This window comes from Zea mays, chromosome 9 (genome assembly GCF_902167145.1).
Source record: "Zea mays cultivar B73 chromosome 9, Zm-B73-REFERENCE-NAM-5.0, whole genome shotgun sequence".
NCBI classification, from domain to species: domain Eukaryota; kingdom Viridiplantae; phylum Streptophyta; class Magnoliopsida; order Poales; family Poaceae; genus Zea; species Zea mays.
The window spans coordinates 1791725-1812797 of record NC_050104.1 but is presented as its reverse complement, the minus strand read 5'-3'; the positions used below and the strand labels follow the sequence as shown (position 1 = coordinate 1812797).

At 44.4% G+C, this 21073-nt stretch overlaps 1 protein-coding gene across 2 annotated transcripts; it reads left to right on the top strand.

The window, feature by feature from the left end:
- The first annotated feature begins 11408 nt into the window (after positions 1–11408).
- On the top strand, positions 11409–19322 carry LOC103637774 (potassium channel KOR1). 2 transcript variants are annotated; one of them, XM_008660829.4, is made up of 12 exons: positions 11409–12096; positions 15635–15923; positions 16047–16386; positions 16523–16818; positions 16942–17022; positions 17128–17226; positions 17330–17551; positions 17644–17829; positions 17909–17984; positions 18104–18398; positions 18505–18899; positions 19022–19322. In XM_008660829.4, exons 1-12 carry the CDS (start codon positions 11843–11845, stop codon positions 19126–19128), a joined length of 2640 nt encoding a protein of 879 aa, XP_008659051.1. In that variant the 5' UTR covers positions 11409–11842; the 3' UTR covers positions 19129–19322. The 2 variants fall into 2 exon arrangements, with proteins under 2 accessions (XP_008659051.1, XP_008659053.1); XM_008660831.3 differs by having other exon boundaries at positions 18505–18930.
- The last annotated feature ends 1751 nt before the right edge of the window (positions 19323–21073 follow it).

Sequence of the window (21073 nt, the reverse complement as noted above, 5' to 3'; positions counted from 1 at the left end):
CTAATGCTCAGGTCCTTTACCGTTCTTGATCCTCATTTGGTGAATAATATTCGTGAGAATCCCAGGTACACCAAAATGTCGCCCGAAGAAGTCCTAGGAAAATTCGTCAGCGGGAGAATGATGATCAAGGAGGCAAGATATGTGGACGACGCCTTGAATGGACCGATCAACGAGCCGCAACCTTTTGCTCTCAACGCCACAAGGAGCAAGGAGGCACTATCCAGCAAGGTGGCGCAAATTGAGGCAGCTGGTCTTAATGATGAAGAAATGGCCCTCATCATCAAGAGATTCAAGACGGTGCTAAAGGGTCGCAATGGACAGCCGAGCAAGACTAAGACCAAGGGGAAGCGATCATGCTTCAAATGCGGTAAGCTTGGTCATTTTATTGCTAACTGTCCTGATAATGAGAGTGACCAGGAAAAGGGGAACAAAAGGGAAAAGAAGAAGCATTACAAGAAGGCAAAGGGCGAGGCGCATCTAGGCAAGGAGTGGGACTCGGATTGCTCCTCGGCCGACTCCGACAATGAAGGACTCGCCGCCACCGCCTTCAACAAATCAACCCTCTTCCCCAACGAGCGTCACACATGCCTTATGGCAAGGGAGAAGAAGGTATGTACTCGCAACTCTACCTATGCTTCTTCAAGTGAGGACGAATCTAGTGATGAGGATGAAGTAGATTATTCATGTTTGTTCAAAGGCTTAGATAGATCTAAGATAGACAAAATTAATGAATTAATTGATGCCTTGAATGAAAAGAATATACTTTTAGAAAAGCAAGAGGATTTGTTGTATGAAGAGCATGATAAATTTGTTGAGGCACAAAAATCCTATACTTTAGAAGTTAAAAGAAATGAAATGCTTTCTTTTGAACTATCTACTTGTCATGAAACCATTTCTACTTTGAAAGGTGTCAACAATGATTTAAATGCTAAATTAGAAGTAGCAAATAAATCCAATTCTTGTGTAGAACATGTTGAAATTTGTACTAGGTGTAAAGATTTTGACGTTGATGCTTGTAGTGAACACCTAGTTTCAATTTCCAAGCTTAATGATGAACTGGCTAGTCTTAATGCTCAACTTAAGACTAGCAAGAATGATTTCGATAAGCTAAAATTTGCAAGGGATGCCTACACAATTGGTAGACACCCCTCAATTAAGGATGGACTTGGCTTCAAGAGAGAAGCTAAGAACTTAACAAGCCATAAGGCTCCCCTTCCCGCCAAGGAGAAAGGGAAGGCCCCTATGGCTAGTAATGTGCAAAAGAACCATGCTTTTATGTATCATGATAGGAGACAAACTAGAAATGCTTATAGGTGTTATAATGCTTTTGATGATCTTGATTCTCATGCCATGGTTGCTTCTAGTTCTTCCTATATGCATGGTAGAAATATTACTAGGAGAAATGTTGTTCCTAAAAGAAATGTTGCAAATGTTCATAAAAAGGTAGTGAATGAACCCTCTACAATTTATTGTGCTTTAAATGCTTCATTTGCAATTTGTAGAAAGGATAGAAAAGTAATTGCTAGGAAGTTAGGGGCAAAATGCAAAGGTGATAAAACTTGCATTTGGGTCCCTAAGGAAATTGTGACTAACATTGTAGGACCCAACAAGAGTTGGGTACCTAAGTACCAAGCCTAAATTTGCCTTGCAGGTTTATGCATCCGGAGGTTCAAGCTGGATTATCGACAGCGGATGCACAAACCATATGACGGGGGAGAAGAAGATGTTCACCTCCTACGTCAAGAATAAAGATTCCCAAGATTCAATTATATTCGGTGATGGGAATCAAGGCAAGGTAAAAGGGTTAGGTAAAATTGCAATTTCTAATGAGCATGCTATCTCTAATGTATTTTTAGTAGAGAGTCTTGGATATAATCTGCTATCTGTGAGTCAATTATGCAATATGGGATATAACTGTCTATTTACAAATGTAGATGTGTCTGTCTTTAGAAGAAGTGATGGTTCACTAGCTTTTAAGGGTGTATTAGACGGCAAACTTTATTTAGTTGATTTTGCAAAAGAAGAGGCCGGTCTAGATGCATGCTTAATAGCTAAGACTAGCATGGGCTGGCTGTGGCATCGCCGCTTAGCACATGTGGGGATGAAGAACCTTCACAAGCTTCTAAAGGGAGAACATGTGATAGGTCTAACCAATGTTCATTTCGAAAAAGATAGACCTTGTGCAGCTTGTCAAGCAGGGAAACAGGTGGGAGGAGCGCATCACAGCAAGAATGTGATGACCACCTCAAGACCCCTGGAGCTGCTGCATATGGACCTCTTCGGACCCGTCGCCTATCTAAGCATAGGGGGAAGTAAGTATGGTCTAGTTATTGTTGATGACTTTTCCCGCTTCACTTGGGTGTTCTTTTTGCAGGATAAGTCTGAAACCCAAGGGACCCTCAAGCGCTTCCTCAGGAGGGCTCAAAATGAGTTTGAGCTCAAAGTGAAAAAGATAAGGAGCGACAACGGGTCCGAGTTCAAGAACCTTCAAGTGGAGGAGTTCCTTGAAGAAGAAGGGATCAAGCACGAGTTCTCCGCTCCCTACACACCACAGCAAAATGGTGTGGTAGAGAGAAAGAACAGGACGCTCATCGACATGGCAAGGACGATGCTAGGAGAGTACAAGACCCCCGAGTGCTTTTGGACGGAAGCCGTTAACACTGCTTGCCACGCCATCAACAGGGTCTACCTTCATCGTCTCCTCAAGAAGACGTCGTATGAGCTACTAACCGGTAACAAACCCAATGTATCGTACTTTCGTGTATTTGGGAGTAAATGCTACATTCTAGTGAAGAAGGGTAGAAATTCTAAGTTTGCTCCCAAAGCTGTAGAAGGGTTTTTATTAGGTTATGACTCAAATACAAAGGCGTATAGAGTCTTCAACAAATCATCAGGTTTGGTTGAAGTCTCTAGCGACATTGTATTTGATGAGACTAATGGCTCTCCAAGAGAGCAAGTTGTTGATTGTGATGATGTAGATGAAGAAGATGTTCCGACGGCCGCTATACGAACCATGGCGATTGGAGAAGTGCGGCCACAGGAACAAGATGAACGAGATCAACCTTCTTCCTCAACTATGGTGCATTCCCCAACCGAAGGTGTCGTACAGGTACCTCAAGTGGAGGCGATTGATCAAGGGGGAGCACAAGGTGATCAAGTGATGGAGGAAGAAGCGCAACCGGCACCTCCAACCCAAGTTCGAGCAATGATTCAAAGGGATCATCCCGTCGACCAAATTCTGGGTGACATCAGCAAGGGAGTAACTACTCGTTCTCAATTAGTTAATTTTTGTGAGCATTACTCTTTTGTCTCTTCTATTGAGCCTTTCAGGGTAGAGGAGGCCTTGCTAGATCCGGACTGGGTGTTGGCCATGCAGGAGGAGCTCAACAACTTCAAGAGAAATGAAGTTTGGACGCTGGTGCCTCGTCCGAAGCAAAATGTTGTGGGAACCAAGTGGGTGTTCCGCAACAAACAGGACGAGCACGGGGTGGTGACGAGAAACAAGGCTCGACTTGTGGCAAAAGGTTATGCCCAAGTCGCAGGTTTGGATTTTGAGGAGACTTTTGCTCCTGTGGCTAGGCTAGAGTCAATTCGAATCTTGCTAGCATATGCCGCTCACCATTCTTTCAGGTTGTACCAAATGGATGTAAAGAGCGCTTTCCTCAACGGGCCAATCAAGGAGGAGGTGTACGTGGAGCAACCCCCTGGCTTCGAGGATGAACGGTACCCCGACCACGTGTGTAAGCTCTCTAAGGCGCTCTATGGACTTAAGCAAGCCCCAAGAGCATGGTATGAATGCCTTAGAGATTTCTTAATTGCTAATGCTTTCAAGGTTGGGAAAGCCGATCCAACTCTTTTCACTAAGACATGTGATGGTGATTTGTTCGTGTGCCAAATTTATGTCGATGACATAATATTTGGTTCTACTAACCAAAAGTCTTGTGAAGAGTTTAGCAGGGTGATGACGCAGAAATTCGAGATGTCGATGATGGGCGAGTTGAACTACTTCCTTGGGTTCCAAGTAAAGCAACTCAAGGACGGCACCTTCATCTCTCAAACAAAGTACACGCAAGATCTGCTGAAGCGGTTTGGGATGAAGGACGCCAAGCCTGCAAAGACTCCGATGGGAACCGACGGACACACTGACCTCAACAAAGGAGGTAAGTCCGTTGATCAAAAAGCATACCGGTCCATGATAGGTTCTTTGCTTTATTTATGTGCTAGTAGACCGGATATTATGCTTAGCGTATGCATGTGTGCTAGATTTCAATCCGATCCTAAGGAGTGTCACTTAGTGGCGGTGAAGCGAATTCTTAGATATTTGGTTGCTACGCCTTGCTTCGGGCTCTGGTATCCAAAGGGGTCTACCTTTGACTTAGTTGGATACTCAGACTCCGACTATGCTGGATGTAAGGTCGATAGGAAGAGTACATCGGGGACGTGCCAGTTCTTAGGAAGGTCCCTGGTGTCATGGAATTCTAAGAAACAAACTTCCGTTGCCCTATCCACCGCTGAGGCCGAGTATGTTGCCGCAGGACAGTGTTGCGCGCAACTACTTTGGATGAGGCAAACCCTCCGGGACTTTGGCTACAATCTGAGCAAAGTCCCACTCCTATGTGATAATGAGAGTGCTATCCGCATGGCGGAAAATCCTGTCGAGCACAGCCGCACAAAGCACATAGACATCCGGCATCACTTTTTGAGAGACCACCAGCAAAAGGGAGATATCGAAGTGTTTCATGTCAGCACCGAGAACCAGCTAGCCGATATCTTCACTAAACCTCTAGATGAGAAGACCTTTTGCAGGTTGCGTAGTGAGCTAAATGTCTTAGATTCGCGGAACCTGGATTGAATTGTAGCATACATGTATTTATGCTTTTGATCATGTTCCTTTTTGCATTTTGTTGCTTATTGTGGTGCTCAAGTTGTACAAACACTCCCTGGACCTCACAAGTCTGTTGCAAAGTGATGCACATGTTAAGGGGGAGATGTGTTACAACTTGACCCTTTGAGACTAACCATGTGTTTGAGTTTGATGATTTAGTCTCAAAGGAGGCTTGAAAGGGAAAAGGTGGACTTGGACCATGAAAGACTTCCACTGCACTCCGATGAGAGGGTAACTTATTCCCAGTCCATCTCATGAACTCTTATTGCCATTTGCTCTTAATTGAAGATTTTGGTGAGGCAATGGGGTTATAGAGCCAAGATTGATCCCGTTTTGGTGCTTGATGCCAAAGGGGGAGAAAATAAAGGCCAAAGTGATAAAATGGATCAGCTACCACTTGAGAGATTTTGAAAATTTTGAAAATAGTAGAATAGTAGAATAGAGTTTTTGTTTTGTCAAAAGCTTTTGTCTCTTATTGTCTCTATTGTCAAAAGTTGGTTTCTTGTGGGGAGAAGTATTGATTATGGGATTTAGGGGGAGTTTTTGAAATCTTTGATCAATCTCGTTTGGAATGACTCTCTTTATGCCTCAACATGTGTGGTTGACATAGAAATAGAGATTTGAGTTTGATTTGCAAAAACAAACCAAGTGGTGGCAAAGGATGATCCATATATGCCAAAATTGAATCAAAACCAATTTGAGTTTTTATTTGAAGTGATTTTGCACTTGTTCTTGTTGCTTTATGTGGTGTTGGCATAAATCACCAAAAAGGGGGAGATTGAAAGGGAAATGTGCCTTTGGGCCATTTCTAAGTATTTTGGTGATTAAGTGCCAACGCAAGTGCTTAAATGTAAATCAATGCCCATGGATGAACAAAGTGCAAATCTTCAACAAAGGTATGTTTCTAAGTCTTAGTACATTGGTTTTGTGTACTAATATATTTGTCTAAGTGTTAGAAACAGAAAGAAGAAGAGAAGAGAAGACTTGGCTGTGTGCAGCCAAGGGGCTGCTTCGGTCTAGGGCACCGGACTGTCCGGTGGTGCACCGGACAGTGTCCGGTGGTGCACCGGACAGTGTCCGGTGCGCCAGGCCGCCTCGGCCGAAGAGGCCGCTCTCGGGTTTTTCTCCGGCGACTTCGGCTAAAATTCACCGGACTGTCCGGTGTGCACCGGACTGTCCGGTGAGCCAACGGTCGGCCGCGTGATCGGCGCGCGACACGTGGCCGAGCCAACGGTCGGAGGGAAGCACCGGACTGTCTGGTGTGCACCGGACTGTCCGGTGCGCCAGATCTGCAACGGTCGGCAACGGTCGGCTTCGCCAATTAAGGAAAGGAATCGGGCACCGGACACTGTCCGGTGTGCACCGGACTGTCCGGTGCGCCCGACGACAGAAGGCAAGAATAGCCTTCCAGATGTGCTCTCAACGGCTCCTAGGTGCCTTGGGGCTATAAAAGGGACCCCTTGGCGCATGGAGGAGGACAACCAAGCATTCCTACAACCTTTCTAAGCACCAAGACATTGATCTAGCGCATTCGATTCATTGTGATAGCATATAGAGCTCTTGTGGAGTTGTGTACCCTTTGAGTTGTGTTGCGAGCTCTTATTGCTGCTTGTGTGCGTGTTGCTCTGATCTTTTGAAGTCTTGTGTGCGTCGCTCATTCCCTCCCTTGCTCCGTGATTCTCTGTGAACATCTTTTGTAAGGGCGAGAGGCTCCAAGTTGTGGAGATTCCTCGCAAACGGGATTGAGAAAAGAAAAGCAAGAACACCGTGGTATTCAAGTTGATCATTGGATCACTTGAGAGGAGTTGAGTGCAACTCTCGTCCGTTGGGACGCCACAACGTGGAGTAGGCAAGTTTTGTACTTGGCCGAACCACGGGATAACCACCGTGTCATCTCTGTGATTGATTTCTTGTGGTTATTGTGTTTTGACTCCTCTCTAGCCACTTGGCCATAATTGTGCTAACACTTAACAAGTTTTTGTGGCTTAAGTTTTGAAGTTTTACAGGATCACCTATTCACCCCCCTCTAGGTGCTCTCAATATGGCATTCTTATTTCTAAGACAGGAAATAGAATCATTGCAAACATTTAACTCTCTAACCTTAAAAATTAAACTAGCATTTTCAGTCCTAAGGCTAGAAATTGATTCATTCAATTTATCAATCTTAGCATTTAAACAAGCATTTTCATTTCTAAGACTGGTAATTGAATCATGGCAAATGCTAAGCTCTTTAGTCAGATTTTCACATTTCTCTACTTCCTGAGCATAAGCATTTTTCACTTTAACATGTTTTTTATTTTCTTTAATAAGAAATTCCTCTTGGCTGTCCAAGAGTTCATCCTTCTCATGAATGGCTCCTATCAGTTCATTTAATTTTTCTTTTTGTTGCATGTTAAGGTTGGCAAAAAGAGTAAGTAAATCATCTTCGTCTTCACTAGAACTACCCTCATCACTAGATGTTGTATACTTGGGAGTGGTTCTAGATTGTACCTTCTTCTTTTTGCCATCCTTGGCCATGAAACATTTGTGGCCGACGTTGGGGAAGAGGAGGCCCTTGTTGACGGCGATGTTGGCGGCGTCCTCGTCGGAGGAGTCGGTGGAGCTCTCGTCGGAGTCCCATTCCTGACACACGTGGGTATCGTCACCCTTCTTCTTGTAGTATCTCTTCTTCTCCTTTTTCTTCCCTTTCTTGTTGTCGCCCCTGTCACTATCACTTGAAATTGGACATTTAGCAATAAAATGATCAGGCTTACCGCACTTGTAGCACACCTTCTTGGAGCGGGGCTTGTAATCCTTCCCCCTCCGTTGCTTGAGGATTTGGCAGAAACTCTTGATGATGAGCGCCATTTCCTCATTGTCGAGCTTGGAGGCGTCGATTGGAAGCCTACTTCGTGTAGATTCCCTCTTCTCTTCTTCCGTTGCCTTGAATGCGATGGGTTGCACCTCGGGTGTGGAGGTGGCGCCTTGCTCCAAGTTGACAATATGTTTGGAGTCTTTGATCATAAGTTCAAAGCTCACAAACTTGCCAATTACTTCCTTGGGAGACATCTGTTTATATCTAGGGTCTCCACGGATTAGTTGCACTTGAGTGTGATTACGAAAAACAAGTGATCTAAGAATTACCTTGACCATTTCATGGTCATCCCACTTGGTGCTCCCCAGGTTGCACACTTGATTAACCAAGGTCTTGAGCCGGTTGTACATTGCTTGTGGCTCTTCTCCCTTGTTGAGGACGAATCCACTGAGTTCTCCCTCGATCGTTTCGCGCTTGGTGATCTTGGTCACCTTGTCCCCTTCGTGCGCCGTTTTGAGGACGTCACAGATTTCTTTGGCACTCTTTAACCCTTGCACCTTATTATACTCCTCTCGACACAAGGAGGCGAGGAGTATAACTGTGGCTTGGGAGTTAAAGTGCCTAATTTAGGTGACCTCGTCCGAGTTGTAGCCTTCGTCCCCCACATTAGGTACCTGCGCTCCAAACTCAACAATGTCCCAAATGCTTGCGTGGAGTGAGGTTAGATGCCTCATTTTATCACTCCACATACAATAATCCTCACCATCAAAGTATGGTGGTTTTCCTAAGGGAATGGAAAGTAAAGGAGCGCGCTTTGAAATACGGGGATAACGAAGTGGCATCTTACTATACTTCTTGTGCTCATGGCGTTTAGAAGCGACAGACAAGTCGGAGCTTGATGAAGTGGAGGGTGACGAAGAGTCGATCTCGTAGTAGACCACCTTCTTCATCTTCTTCTTCTTGTCACCCTTTCGAAGTGTCTTCTTGGAGGAAGAGGATTCCTCCTTGTGCTTGTGGCCGGACCCCCTTGAAAGGGTTCTCCCCGAGCTTGCAGGTTTGTCGCCGGTCACGATCTCCCTCTTGGTGTGATCTCCCGACATCACTTCGAGTTGTTAGACTATAATGAAGCGCCGGGCTCTGATACCAATTGAATGTCGCCTAGAGGGGGGGTGAATAGGCGTAATATGATATTTATAAACTTAAGCACATACTACAAGTCGGGGTTAGCGTTAGCACTTAAATAAAAAGTCCGGGAGAGAGGGGAAAACAAATCAAATAAAAGACAAGCGAATGAACACGGTGATTTGTTTTACCGAGGTTCGGTTCCAAAGAACCTAATCCCCATTGAGGTGGTCACAAAGACTGGGTCTCTTTCAACCTTTTCCCTCTCTCAAACAGCCACTTAGACCGAGTGAGCTTTCTCCTTAATCAAACAGGTCACTTAGACCCCGTAAGGGCCACCACACACTTGGTGTCTCTCGCTTTGATTACAAGTCTATTGGAACAAGAATGAGGAAGGAAGAAAGCGATCCAAGCAACAAGAGCACAAAGAACACGAGCAAACACTCTCTCAAGTCACTAGGTGGTTGGAATGAATTTTGGGACTTGGAGAGGCTTTGATCTTTTGATTTGTGTCTAGGAGTGAATGCACTAGCTCTTGTATTGAATGAGAACTTCAGAAAACTTGGATGCTTGGAGTTGTGGTGGTTGGGGGGTATTTATAGCCCTCAACCACCAACAAGCCGTTGGGGAAGGCTGCTGTCGATGGGCGCACCGGACAGTCCGGTGCGCCACCGGACAGGCACTGTAGGTAGTTCGGTGCGCCGCCACGTCACCCAACCGTTAGGGTTCGGGAGCAGTCGACCGTTGGCGCCGTTGTCTTCTTGTTGCACTGGACAGTCCGGTGCCACACCGGACAGCTCCTATTCATTGTCCGGTGCTCCACTGACTCTGCGCTCTGACTCTGCCGCGCACTGTTGCGCACTGTTCTTCTGTTCTTCAGCTTTTGCAGTCGACCGTTGCGCGAAGTAGCCGTTGCTCTGGTGGCACACCGGACAGTCCGGTGAATTATAGCGGAGCGCGCCCGCAGAAACCCGAAAGTGGCTGGTTTGAGTTGTACGGTCCTAGTGCACCGGACACTGTCCGGTGGCATACCAGACAGTCCGGTGCGCCGTTCCTCAGCACATTCAAGTTTCTTTTGCTCCTTAGTATTTGATCCCTAACTTGAATATTTATTGGTTTGTATTGAACCTTTTTGCACCTGTAGAACATGTATTCTAGAGCAAACTAGTTAGTCCATATATTTGTGTTGGGCATTCAACCACCAAAAATAATTGTGGGAAAAAGTTAACCTTATTTACCTTTCAGTAGGTTATTTGTTGGAATTTGACATTCCATCGCTTTCTAAAGTTTAGATAAAAGTCTATCTCAAATTCATAAGATGATGGGTGGAAATTAATTTTATTTATCACTATTCTATGTTTCTACTCTACAATTTGTAACACGCTCTTCGGTTCATTCCCATATAGTAAAAATATAGCATATATATACCTCCCCAATATAGTCAACAATAGCATATAAATAAATTATGTATAAAAACCTTTTTAGCTTAATTAATATATGTCATAAATTATGATTATTATAGTGAAATTCAATTCCACGGATCCCAACGGAGCCTAAGATTATTCTTATTATATCATATTGTACTTCTTCTATTTTAATATATAAAATATTTTAACTTTTCTCGATATATAAAATATTATTATGTAATTAGATATACAATATATATAGAAACATACTTAAAAGTATCGTATTGAAACATTAAAATGTCTTATTACTTAATGTGGGAGTGAGTATATAATTAATGAGCGCAATATAGGATCTTTTGGTGGCATATCAAATAATTTAAGAGTTTAATATGTAAGAGAAGAAAACTATATATAAAATTATGGTGACATAGCTTGGTTTACTATGTCTAATACCAAGACAAATAACCTACTCTATTATATAAGATTAATTTAATGTATGACTAGTCTATGACATAGCTAGTAAATTCATTTTTTTATATCCATACACACAAACATACAACATCTAATCTATACCTCATTATATAATCCACCACTTTAAACTTTGTAAAACCCACCAAACCAAATTATCCTTACACCCATGGCCTCCACAAAATTCACCAAATAAATTATACCTAAACTTAACACATCATCAAAACAACGGTTCAAATTGTTATATAAACCTCTCTTCCTTACTCACTCAAATGCAATGGACAATATTATTTAGATCATCTATCATCGCTTCATCTCCCTCCGCGTCCCCGCCATCCCCTCTCCTCATCCGTGTCACCGCCGCCGTGCCGTCAACCCTTTCTCTCGCGCCGTTATCGTCATAATCGTCGTCGATCCCTATCCTACATGGGATCGTAGCGTTAGCATGCACTGTATACTAATTATTTTAAGTGGTGTTGCATTGAAAAGGGTTAAGAGAGGATGCATTTTTTTCAAAAAAAAAAGTTAGAAAAAAACACCTATGATTATGAAACATAGATCAAAGGTCACACATAAGTACATAGACACATTACGTTAGTTAAGCAAGAAAACTAAATAAATACATCTCCCATCCCATGAAACAAATCCTTGTGGTTTTGCCTTCCCGGCCCTTCGCTTTCCCGGCATCCCCAGGGGCCAGGGCTATGAGTCTCCCGCCTCTGCCGTGCGGTCTATCCACCAGTGATACAAACCCCTTTGGTTTTGCCTTCCCGGCCCCTCGCTCTCCCGGCATCCCCAGAGGCCAGGGTTAGGAGTCCCCCGCCTGCCGTGCCGTCCATCCCACATCACCGCCTATCACCGGAGGACGACGCATCTATCCCCTTTTCCCTTGCTGGTTTCCTCGCCGCGGTTTAAACCCTTTCACGGCTTGCCCTGCTCAGTGCTCAGCAGCTTTGCCCCCATCGTTCCGTGAGCTCAGCCTCTCCGCCTATAAATGGCAGCCCCGCCCCCCTGCAAGTTCAAACGCACGCCGCACGCTCGCAGCCGCCCGACGACCGTGGCCCCCACCGTCACCATCTCCTGCCACAGTGCCACCGCCATCACTGCCCCGCTCGGGATTCCTTCCTATCGCTGCCGCTGCAAGCCGTTGGTAACGAAGCTGCGATAATGGTGATGGGGCTGGGGTCGAAGCGTAGGGTGGCGGAGGGCGGCACGGAGCCCGAGGAGGAGTCCTCGGAGGAGTACGAGGTGGAGGAAGTGTGCGACCACATCGCCTCCTCCCGTGGCAGCCGCCTCGCGCTCTTCGGCTCCGACCTCCGCCTCGGCCGCTTCCGCCCGCGCCGGCGCAGGCGCCGCCCGCTCGCCGGGGAAGGCGCCGCGGAGGGCTTCCTCCACGACCTCGTCATCCACCCCGACAACAGGTACGTGATCGACGCTGTTCCCTGCTGTCCACGCGATATCGTTAATTTGCTTTCGAAGCTTCCAGTTTCGCGCGCTGGCTGTCGGTTGTTCTGGAAGCTGGCGGCGGCGAAGCGACGCGGCGCGCTAGATTTCTCGGTTTCCTCCGATCGTATGGCTCCGCCGAATCGCCCCACAATTGATCGACTGCGAGTCTACCACCCCAAACCAATATTGTTTTCGGTTTTCTAAATTCATACCCTTAGTTCTATTGTTTTTATATAAAAACGTTCATCCTCTGCTTATAATATTTGAAGCTCCAGCGGTGAATGTGAATCTCCAATAATTTTCTTTTACTTTTTAAAGCCTTTGGGTTGGTCGATTTGACGCGTCGGCTGAGGCTGTGGATCAGCCAAAAATCCTATGCATCCGGGATACACTCATCAATTTAGAGGATGTTTGGTTTATAGCCACTAAATTTTAACCCCTCCATTTTATTTAATTTTAGTCTCTAAATTGTTAAATATATAAAATGAAACTATATTTTAGTTTTCGTATTTTACAATTTAGTAACTATAGTAACTAAAATAGAGAAACTAAAAATTAGTCTCTAAAAACTAAACACCTCCTTATATTCCCTCACATCTGTCACACACGAACATATAAAAAAAGAGCAAACAGTCAAAGGTTTTGATGTCTGTTCGTGAGTCTGCAGGTAGTGAATGTAAAGGGCTTCAAATAGATGGATTTGCATCCCACATGCATAATGTTTTTTTCCCGTAGATCACTATGCGACATTCAGCTGACGGTGAACAGACTGTGCGTCAGCATCCCAGCCGCAAATTTCTCGCTACTTGATGATGAGCCCGCCAGATACGCAAGCTACTAGGTTGTAGCTGGACAGTCACCCAGGTCACGGGGTAGACTTTAACGGCCACACAAATATGAGCCTTGATCCATTAAAAAAATTGCTTTAATTCAATCACGCTGCTAGCTATTTCTGCACGAAATTATTTTCTTTTTTCCCTTTGTGTTTGTGAATGCGGATTTTTTTTGTTGAGAAAACCGAATGCAGAGTTTTGTGACAGAGTCGCTAGATATAGCCAAATAAAGCCCCTGTATTGTTTCATTTGGGCAATCGATTGTTTCAGTAAATATGCTTTCTAGGATCCACACAGCACAAGAATAATGCTTGCTAGATTCTGCATATTAGATTTGATTAATGCTACCATGAAACTTGTGCCTCACAAAATCGGCCACCACACAGGGAAAAAAAAAAGTGCTCGGCAGCACAGAGAGAACGCATGCAAATCGACGAGAAGACGAAAAAACTGAGCGCTGAAAGTGAATTATTAGAGGACATATCTAGTGCACATGAATTTTTTTATATGGTTTACATATTAAATCACCAATATCCATCTTAGATTTAACGTTACTGGTTAATCATTGAAATTTACAAATAACACCTTACACCACTACAGTCCATTACATCGGAGGGTGTCCTTAGCAAATATACCAAACAACTACAGACGTTAAATCTAAAATGAGTGGTAATGATTTAATATGTGCATCATGTGCACTAAAATTCCATGTGCATTAGATACGTTCTCGAATTATTAATCTCTCAAGAAACGATCTAAAAAAAAATCACTTCCAGTATGGAAACAAAACCTCAGTTAAAGAGGCATCTGTATGAAGCATTCGAATTTTCTCAGAGATTGCTATACTACATTTCATCCTTTTGTATGCTGGGATCCTTTTGTCATCAGGCAACATCAAAACTATATTTAAAGCCTCTCCCAACGTGACATTCCTTTTTTTTATTTAGCATGGCGTACAGCCGTAAAGTTCCCAGTGAGGAACACGGGATCTTCTTGATTCCTGACTACAATATAGATAACATAGGGGCTATCAACATCGGTTTACATGTGTGCTTAGATGTTACCATGGAATATCAACCATTGTAACTCAATCACAACAACATCTACAGTCATTTTCGACGGCCACTACTATTTTCGAGCAGTTAGATGACATCCGCCGAAAGTAGCAGTTATAATGGTTGATATTTGGTAGGTCTAGCCGCCAAAAATAATATCTTATTTTCGGGTTTTTTCGGCCAGAAACCAACGAAAATAATATTTATGTCACATGCTTATTTTCGGTGGTTTCTGGCCACCGAAAATGACTTTCGTTACTGCAGTGAATATATAACATATTCAGTCTTCACCTTATCACAATAGGACAAATAAGCTATAGCTTATAAAAGCACCCTTCCCATGAAGGCCAACCAGGTGTACGGCAACTGAAGAGGTTAAGCACTCCGAGTTTGATTTGGTTAATTGGCTGATTTGGACGGATGGGTTTGAACGGGCTTGTAGAATTCATCAGGATGCTGTCTTGGACTCTTACCGAGAAGCTGGTAGTTTATCCATTGCTGAAGCATCTGGGGTAGCTATCATGATGCATAGGTTGCTGCTGTAAGGTCATGTGGTGATCTCCTTGACAGCTATACTATTATTGTTGATTGGGACGTCCTTAGTTTCGATTAGCGGTGATCTCACATGATCAAATCTGAGTTAGTGATTTTTTTTTTGTTTATATTCAAGTTTGACCACCAGCAGTATTACATTTCGCTTCTTGTACCTTACAAATAATTTTAATTCCACGCCTAATAGTAACAGCTGGTTGCGCAGAAAATTACATTTTTGATGTTAATGGAGTGTTGTACAAGTCATTTGACTGGCAGGAGGACATTGGTGACATACTAAATATTAACAGGAATTTTAACAACTATTGATCTAATAAGTAAGTAGCCTGAGTAAAGAAAAAAAATCGAATTCAACAAATCCACAGACAATTGGCCTCATATTCATAACATGTAACTAGTAAGTAGCTAGCCTGAGTATGTTACCTTGTTTCACCGTTTTCTAGTGATTGTGACAGAAGATGAGGTGGTGTGCACCATTCCTTTAGCGTCACTCATATTTGTCTCATTTGAAATGGTCGTGCTAGTTTATTGCCAGAAGGATTATTAGATTGGTGCATAACAAGAGGATCCCACTCACGGCCACTAAGATCACCTCAGACATGTGGATACGCTCATAAGAATGGGATGTGTGTATGAACTCACCTGGAACCAATTTGGTCTACCTACTTCTTTTGACCTAACTAGCAAGCGTCGTGTGTCGTGATAGGTGCTGTCTCTCAGCACCATACCTTACTAAGCTACAAAATCATATGGCTGTTTTACTAGTGAATTGAACATTTTCTTTTGCTTTCAATAAAATATATTCTTGTCAACTTGGAGCCTGCTTTACCTAAATAATCTGACAAATGGTGAAGCACTATATAGCCAGTTACTTAAATCGATTGATCAATTGGTGATTTTCACTTTGAGCTTCATGGAGAGCACCTAGGCTTCCCTTGTATAATGTAACTAATACTAATTCTTACCATTCTGGCCAACTCCTACAACGAATTTTTATTACTGTCTAAACGTGTATATGGTCACAAGGATGATAGTTTACTGAATTTGTGAATTACTTTTCGATTTTTCTTCAGATGGTATCAGTTATGGACCAAGTTCATACTGGGTTGGGCGGTGTACAGTTCCTTCTTCACGCCCCTGGAATTCGGCTTCTTCAGAGGGCTCCCAGAAAACCTCTTCTTCCTGGACACAGTTGGACAGGCTGCGTTCCTTATCGACATTGTTGTGAAATTTTTCGTGGCATACCGTGACCCAGACACGTACCGAATCGTCTACAGTCCCACCGCTATTGCCCTCAGATATTGCAAATCAAGCTTCATCTTTGATCTTCTTGGTTGCTTCCCATGGGATGCTATCTACAGGGTAGCTCTCTCTTGCTAAAGAAAGCTTTGAGCTCGTAAATTCTGGATCGGTGTCTTTTGCTGTAATCTACCTTTCTTTATTTTTCTGTTATGATTAATTCTCTCATGATGAATTCCGTAACAGGCTTGTGGAAGTAAAGAAGAAGTAAGATACCTGCTGTGGATTCGCTTGACACGGGTTACCAAGGTCACAGAATTCTTCTGGCGTTTAGAGAAGGACATACGTATCAACTACCTCTTCACTAGGATAGTGAAGCTCATAGTTGTGGAGCTCTACTGTACGCACACAGCAGCCTGTATCTTCTATTACCTGGCTACAACGCTTCCTGAATCAATGGAAGGATACACGTGGATTGGGAGTCTGCAGTTGGGGGACTACAAGTTTACACATTTCAGGGAGATCGATCTTGCCAAGCGCTATATAACATCGTTATACTTCGCCATTGTCACCATGGCAACAGTTGGTAAGAAAACAAGAGCAGATCTCCTAATTTTCCAACGCATAACTTCCAGATATCCATTTTCATTTGTTTCTGAAAATCTTTACAGAACTATCTGTTTAAAGTAACTGGAATTAATGTTCTTTTTCCCCCTCTGCAGGTTACGGTGACATTCATGCTGTCAACATCAGGGAGATGATATTCATCATGATCTACGTTTCCTTTGACATGATTCTAGGAGCTTACCTGATTGGTAACATGACTGCGCTCATCGTGAAAGGCTCGAGAACCGAGCGGTTTAGGGACAAGATGAAAGAAGTGATCAGGTATATGAACAGAAATAAACTTGGAAAGGAAATAAGGGAACAGATCAAAGGACACTTGAGGTTGCAGTATGAGAGCAGCTACACTGAAGCGTCCGTCCTTCAGGATATCCCGATTTCTATCCGTGCAAAGGTGATGAGCCACAATTTTCTCATGTTTCCATCCTTCTGTGAATTAGATCTGAATACCGTATTCCGGCATTGAGAAGTCTATCTTGCAAGTTGCAACTGATGATAAATTGTTTCGCACTTACAGATTTCTCAAACACTGTATAAGCCATATGTTGAAAGTATTCCGTTGTTCAAGGGATGTTCCGCAGAGTTCATACAACAGATTGTAAGTGTCATCTCTTTCGTCCCAATTATACATACTCCGCTGAATGAACTCCACCAGAGTACTTTTTCAGTTGTTGTGATATTGTTCCCACGTTCTGCTCTACAGGTGATCAGGTTGCAAGAGGAGTTCTTCTTACCAGGAGAGGTTATATTGGAGCAAGGAAGTGCAGTCGATCAATTGTACTTTGTCTGCCACGGTGCACTGGTGAGTTAAGCAAGGAGTTCTTCGCTGCAGTTTCTGTAACCACCTTATGCTTGAGTGAACAAACTGATACCTCTGTCTGAAACATGTTCTTTGCTGTCTGCAGGAAGGTGTTGGCATCGGTGAAGACGGGCAAGAAGAGACTCTGCTGATGCTGGAGCCAGAGAGCTCCTTTGGCGAGATCTCAATCCTCTGCAACATCCCGCAGCCCTACACGGTCCGCGTCTGTGAGCTCTGCCGGCTCCTGCGTCTCGACAAGCAGTCCTTCACCAACATCCTGGAGATCTACTTCGTCGACGGCAGGAGGATCCTGAGCAATCTCTCCGAGGTACATAGCTTCAAACGGCCATCGTCTGCAGTTTACGCGGCACGCGCAGTGATGTCCTCTGATGCCATTGATTTGTGACTGGCTGGGTGCAGAGCGAGTATGGCGGACGGGTGAAGCAGCTGGAATCGGACATCACGTTCCACATCGGGAAGCAGGAGGCGGAGCTCACCCTGCGGGTCAACAGCGCCGCTTTCTACGGCGACCTGCACCAGCTGAAAAGCCTGATCCGGGCAGGGGCTGATCCCAAGAACACCGACTATGACGGCCGCTCCCCTCTGGTACCCGCAGAATGCCTTCCGTCGATCTGTCATCATCGGCAGGCAGTAAACTGAGATAAGCTGATCTTTTTCCTCGCAGCATCTGGCGGCTTCCAGAGGGTACGAGGACGTCGTGCAATTCCTCGTCAACGAAGGCGTCGACATGGACCTTACCGGTACGCCGCCACACGCGATCCACTGCCATTGTCATGACATCCCTGCTGTCTTCTTGTTTCCTTTCTAGGACTATTGCTACCACTCTGATCATGTCATGTTGGTGTTCTCGATTCACCAGACCAATTTGGGAACACGCCGTTGCTGGAGGCAGTGAAGCAGGGGCAAGAACGGGTGGCAGCGCTGCTCTTCGCCAAGGGCGCCAAGCTGAGCCTCAAGAACGCCGGCAGCCACCTGTGCACGGCAGTCGCCAAGGGAGACTCGGACTTCATTCGGCGCACCCTGGCCTACGGCGCCGACCCAAACTGCAGGGACTACGACCACCGCACACCGCTCCACATCGCCGCCGCCGAGGGCCTGTACCTCATCGCCAAGATGCTTGTCGAGGCCGGCGCCAGCGTGTTCACCACCGACAGGTAACCATCAAAGCTCTATCTAACTGAAACCATATGCCCGCACTGTTTCTTAGACTATAATGCGAGTTTGGCGTTATATAACAATGCGGCGGGCCGGTGTGCGCAGATGGGGCACCACTCCGCTGGATGAAGCGCGAAAGTGCGGCGGCCGCGTACTTGGGGCGCTGCTGGAGGAGGCGCGGGCCAACGAGCTGGCTATGTTCCCAGAACGCGGCGAGGAAGTCAGGGACAAGATGCACCCGCGACGGTGCTCGGTGTTCCCGTACCACCCGTGGCGGGCGGCCACGGGCGAGGAGCGGCGTATTGAGGGAGTGGTCCTGTGGATCCCGCACACCATTGAGAGCCTGGTTGCGTTGGCGCAGGAGAAGCTCGGCTTGCCGGGCCCGGCTTCGCGGCTGCGGTTGCTGCGCGAGGACGGGGCCAGGGTGCTCGACGTCGATATGGTCAATGACGGCCAGAAGCTCTACCTGGTCGGAGGCGAGGACGGCGATCAGAAATATGGTCAGTAGATTGGCCATGGACCAACCATGGTGTACGTCACCCATTCTTCTCGCGGAGCATTCCCTGCGTGGCATTTTTCATGCATGCCGGTCCTTATTTTGGCTATATATATTTGTGTGCAGTAGAAGAAAACGGAATCAAGTCCATCGTCCCTGCTGGACACTGTACAGAACTACAAATTCGCAATTATGTTAGATGTGAAATGGAAATGCAATGTGAAGCAAACTAAACAGGATAATCCATTCCCGCGCCGTCCTGTGCCGCCGCAGATGGTCCTTGCAGACCTTGGTGCGCCGTCAGCTCGTGGCGTCCTGCTGATAGGCACTCCGACCCGGCGGCCATCCCTGTTGTGTTTGTTATATGGGAGAAGCCAGTAATAAAACCAGTGTTTTAAAAAGTGGGATAAGAGATTTATCCTCAGGCTTCTCAAAAGTGTAAATATCGGGATATCTGAATATAGTGAGATATATCGAACTAAATAGTATAAATTTTCGCTGCTAAAAAAGATATATCGACCGTTATAATCGACTATTTAAAACCTTGAATAAAACCCATTGAGGTTAGTTCAATTGATCATCACACTTAATATACTGGCAAACATTGAATTTATATAGGATTTCATAAACTTTATAAGGCGCATCGGTAACTAGGTGCAGCTTCGCCCTTAGGGCATGTACAACCCTGCATGGACTAGTTTTCTAAATATAAGAGACAATTAGAAGATTGAATGATACAATCTTTAATATCTAGATCATAAATATAGTTAAGAGACTATATTTATAGAGATGCGAAGGGCCCTATCTCTTATACGTTTTCCAATTAACCCTTAAAGAACCTTTAAAAGATCTCATATTAAATGGGGTTGTACATACCCTTAATTAGTTAGCAATGGTTGTGGATAGGCTCATTGGAGTAGACCAAAGGAGAGTCTCCATGCTCATAGGGTTCAAGTCGTCGAGGAGGCTCTTCTTGCTTCGAGGGGGATGATCATTTTTTGGCATTGAATTCATGGCTCATAGTAAGTTTCTTCTCCTTGCCCCATTCTAGTTCCTTTAGTTTGTGTAAGGCTTTGTTTGGGATAGCTCCATAAAATTTGGTGGAGCAGGTCATTAAGTGCTCCAGAAAATCGTGGAGCTAGAGTTGTAAACCTTTAGAAGACATTTAGATAAGTCATTTTGTTTATTATTTAGATTTAAAATATTTTTTAAAATTATTTAAATTAATATTATAAACTACAGCTCCACATTAGAGTTAGAACTGGAGCTATCCCAAACACTCCTTAAGGAGCCTAGATGGATGGAGCGGCTCCATTCTAGGTTCGGAGGATAGAACGACTTTGTTCTATATTTGGTAGTCAAAACGAAGCCGCTCTAGGTTTTTTGTTTGGTTTCAGAGTGAAGCGGAACGGGAGCAACTCTATCTAGTGTTTGGTTGATGAATGTAAAAAGATAATTTCCTAACCATGATGCATTCATACAATCATTTGTTATGTTTTAAAATGATGCTAGTGAATGTAGAACATGGGAAATATATTAATCACTGTAATCCTAAACATGACACATCCATACAACCATGACAAAAGTGCCATGTCCAAAATAAGAAGTAGCCACAACATAACACACATAGGTCCTTAGTTCCACACAAACATAGGTCTATACATAGGTGCATATAAATATGATAATTATCTAATTAGCTTCTCATGAAGCCTAAAACTTCTCATTAATGAAGTTAGTAACCATAGAGATCTTGTAAAACAATGGTACATCCATGAAAGCATACACAATATTAGGATTAGCAGCCAAATAAGAATAGTACTTGGACTTGTGCACAATCTCAAAACCTAGAATACTATCCACAACTTCAAACAAACCAGATGGCAAAGGTTTGCTCGCTGCCTCCTAGATGACAGTGGCTAATGTTTTGAGTGGCTTGCTGAAATGCTCCAACCAAGAATTCAGTACCATTGTCTTCCCTCTTGACCCCTTGGGTGGTTTTGCTGCAGATGTAGCCCTAGTGTCATTCTCATGGACAAGACTAGATGTTGCAACAAACCCTTCCTTTGGTACATTGTCACCCTCATCTACAACAAGAGGGTCATTTGATATCTTTGCAAATCATCTTGATGCAACACTATTGCTAAAAAATGTAGAAAGATTGTCATAGTAGGGAAGAGG

What these genes read in the sequence shown, in the direction of transcription:
- LOC103637774 (XM_008660829.4), top strand. Translation starts at nt 11,843, where the DNA reads ATGGTGATGGGGCTGGGGTCGAAGCGTAGGGTGGCGGAGGGCGGCACG. An exon ending in GTCATCCACCCCGACAACAG is followed by an intron (nt 12,097 to 15,634) that starts GTACGTGATCGA and finishes ATTTTTCTTCAG; the next exon opens with ATGGTATCAGTTATGGACCA. An exon ending in GGACGGCGATCAGAAATATG is followed by an intron (nt 18,900 to 19,021) that starts GTCAGTAGATTG and finishes ATTTGTGTGCAG; the next exon opens with TAGAAGAAAACGGAATCAAG.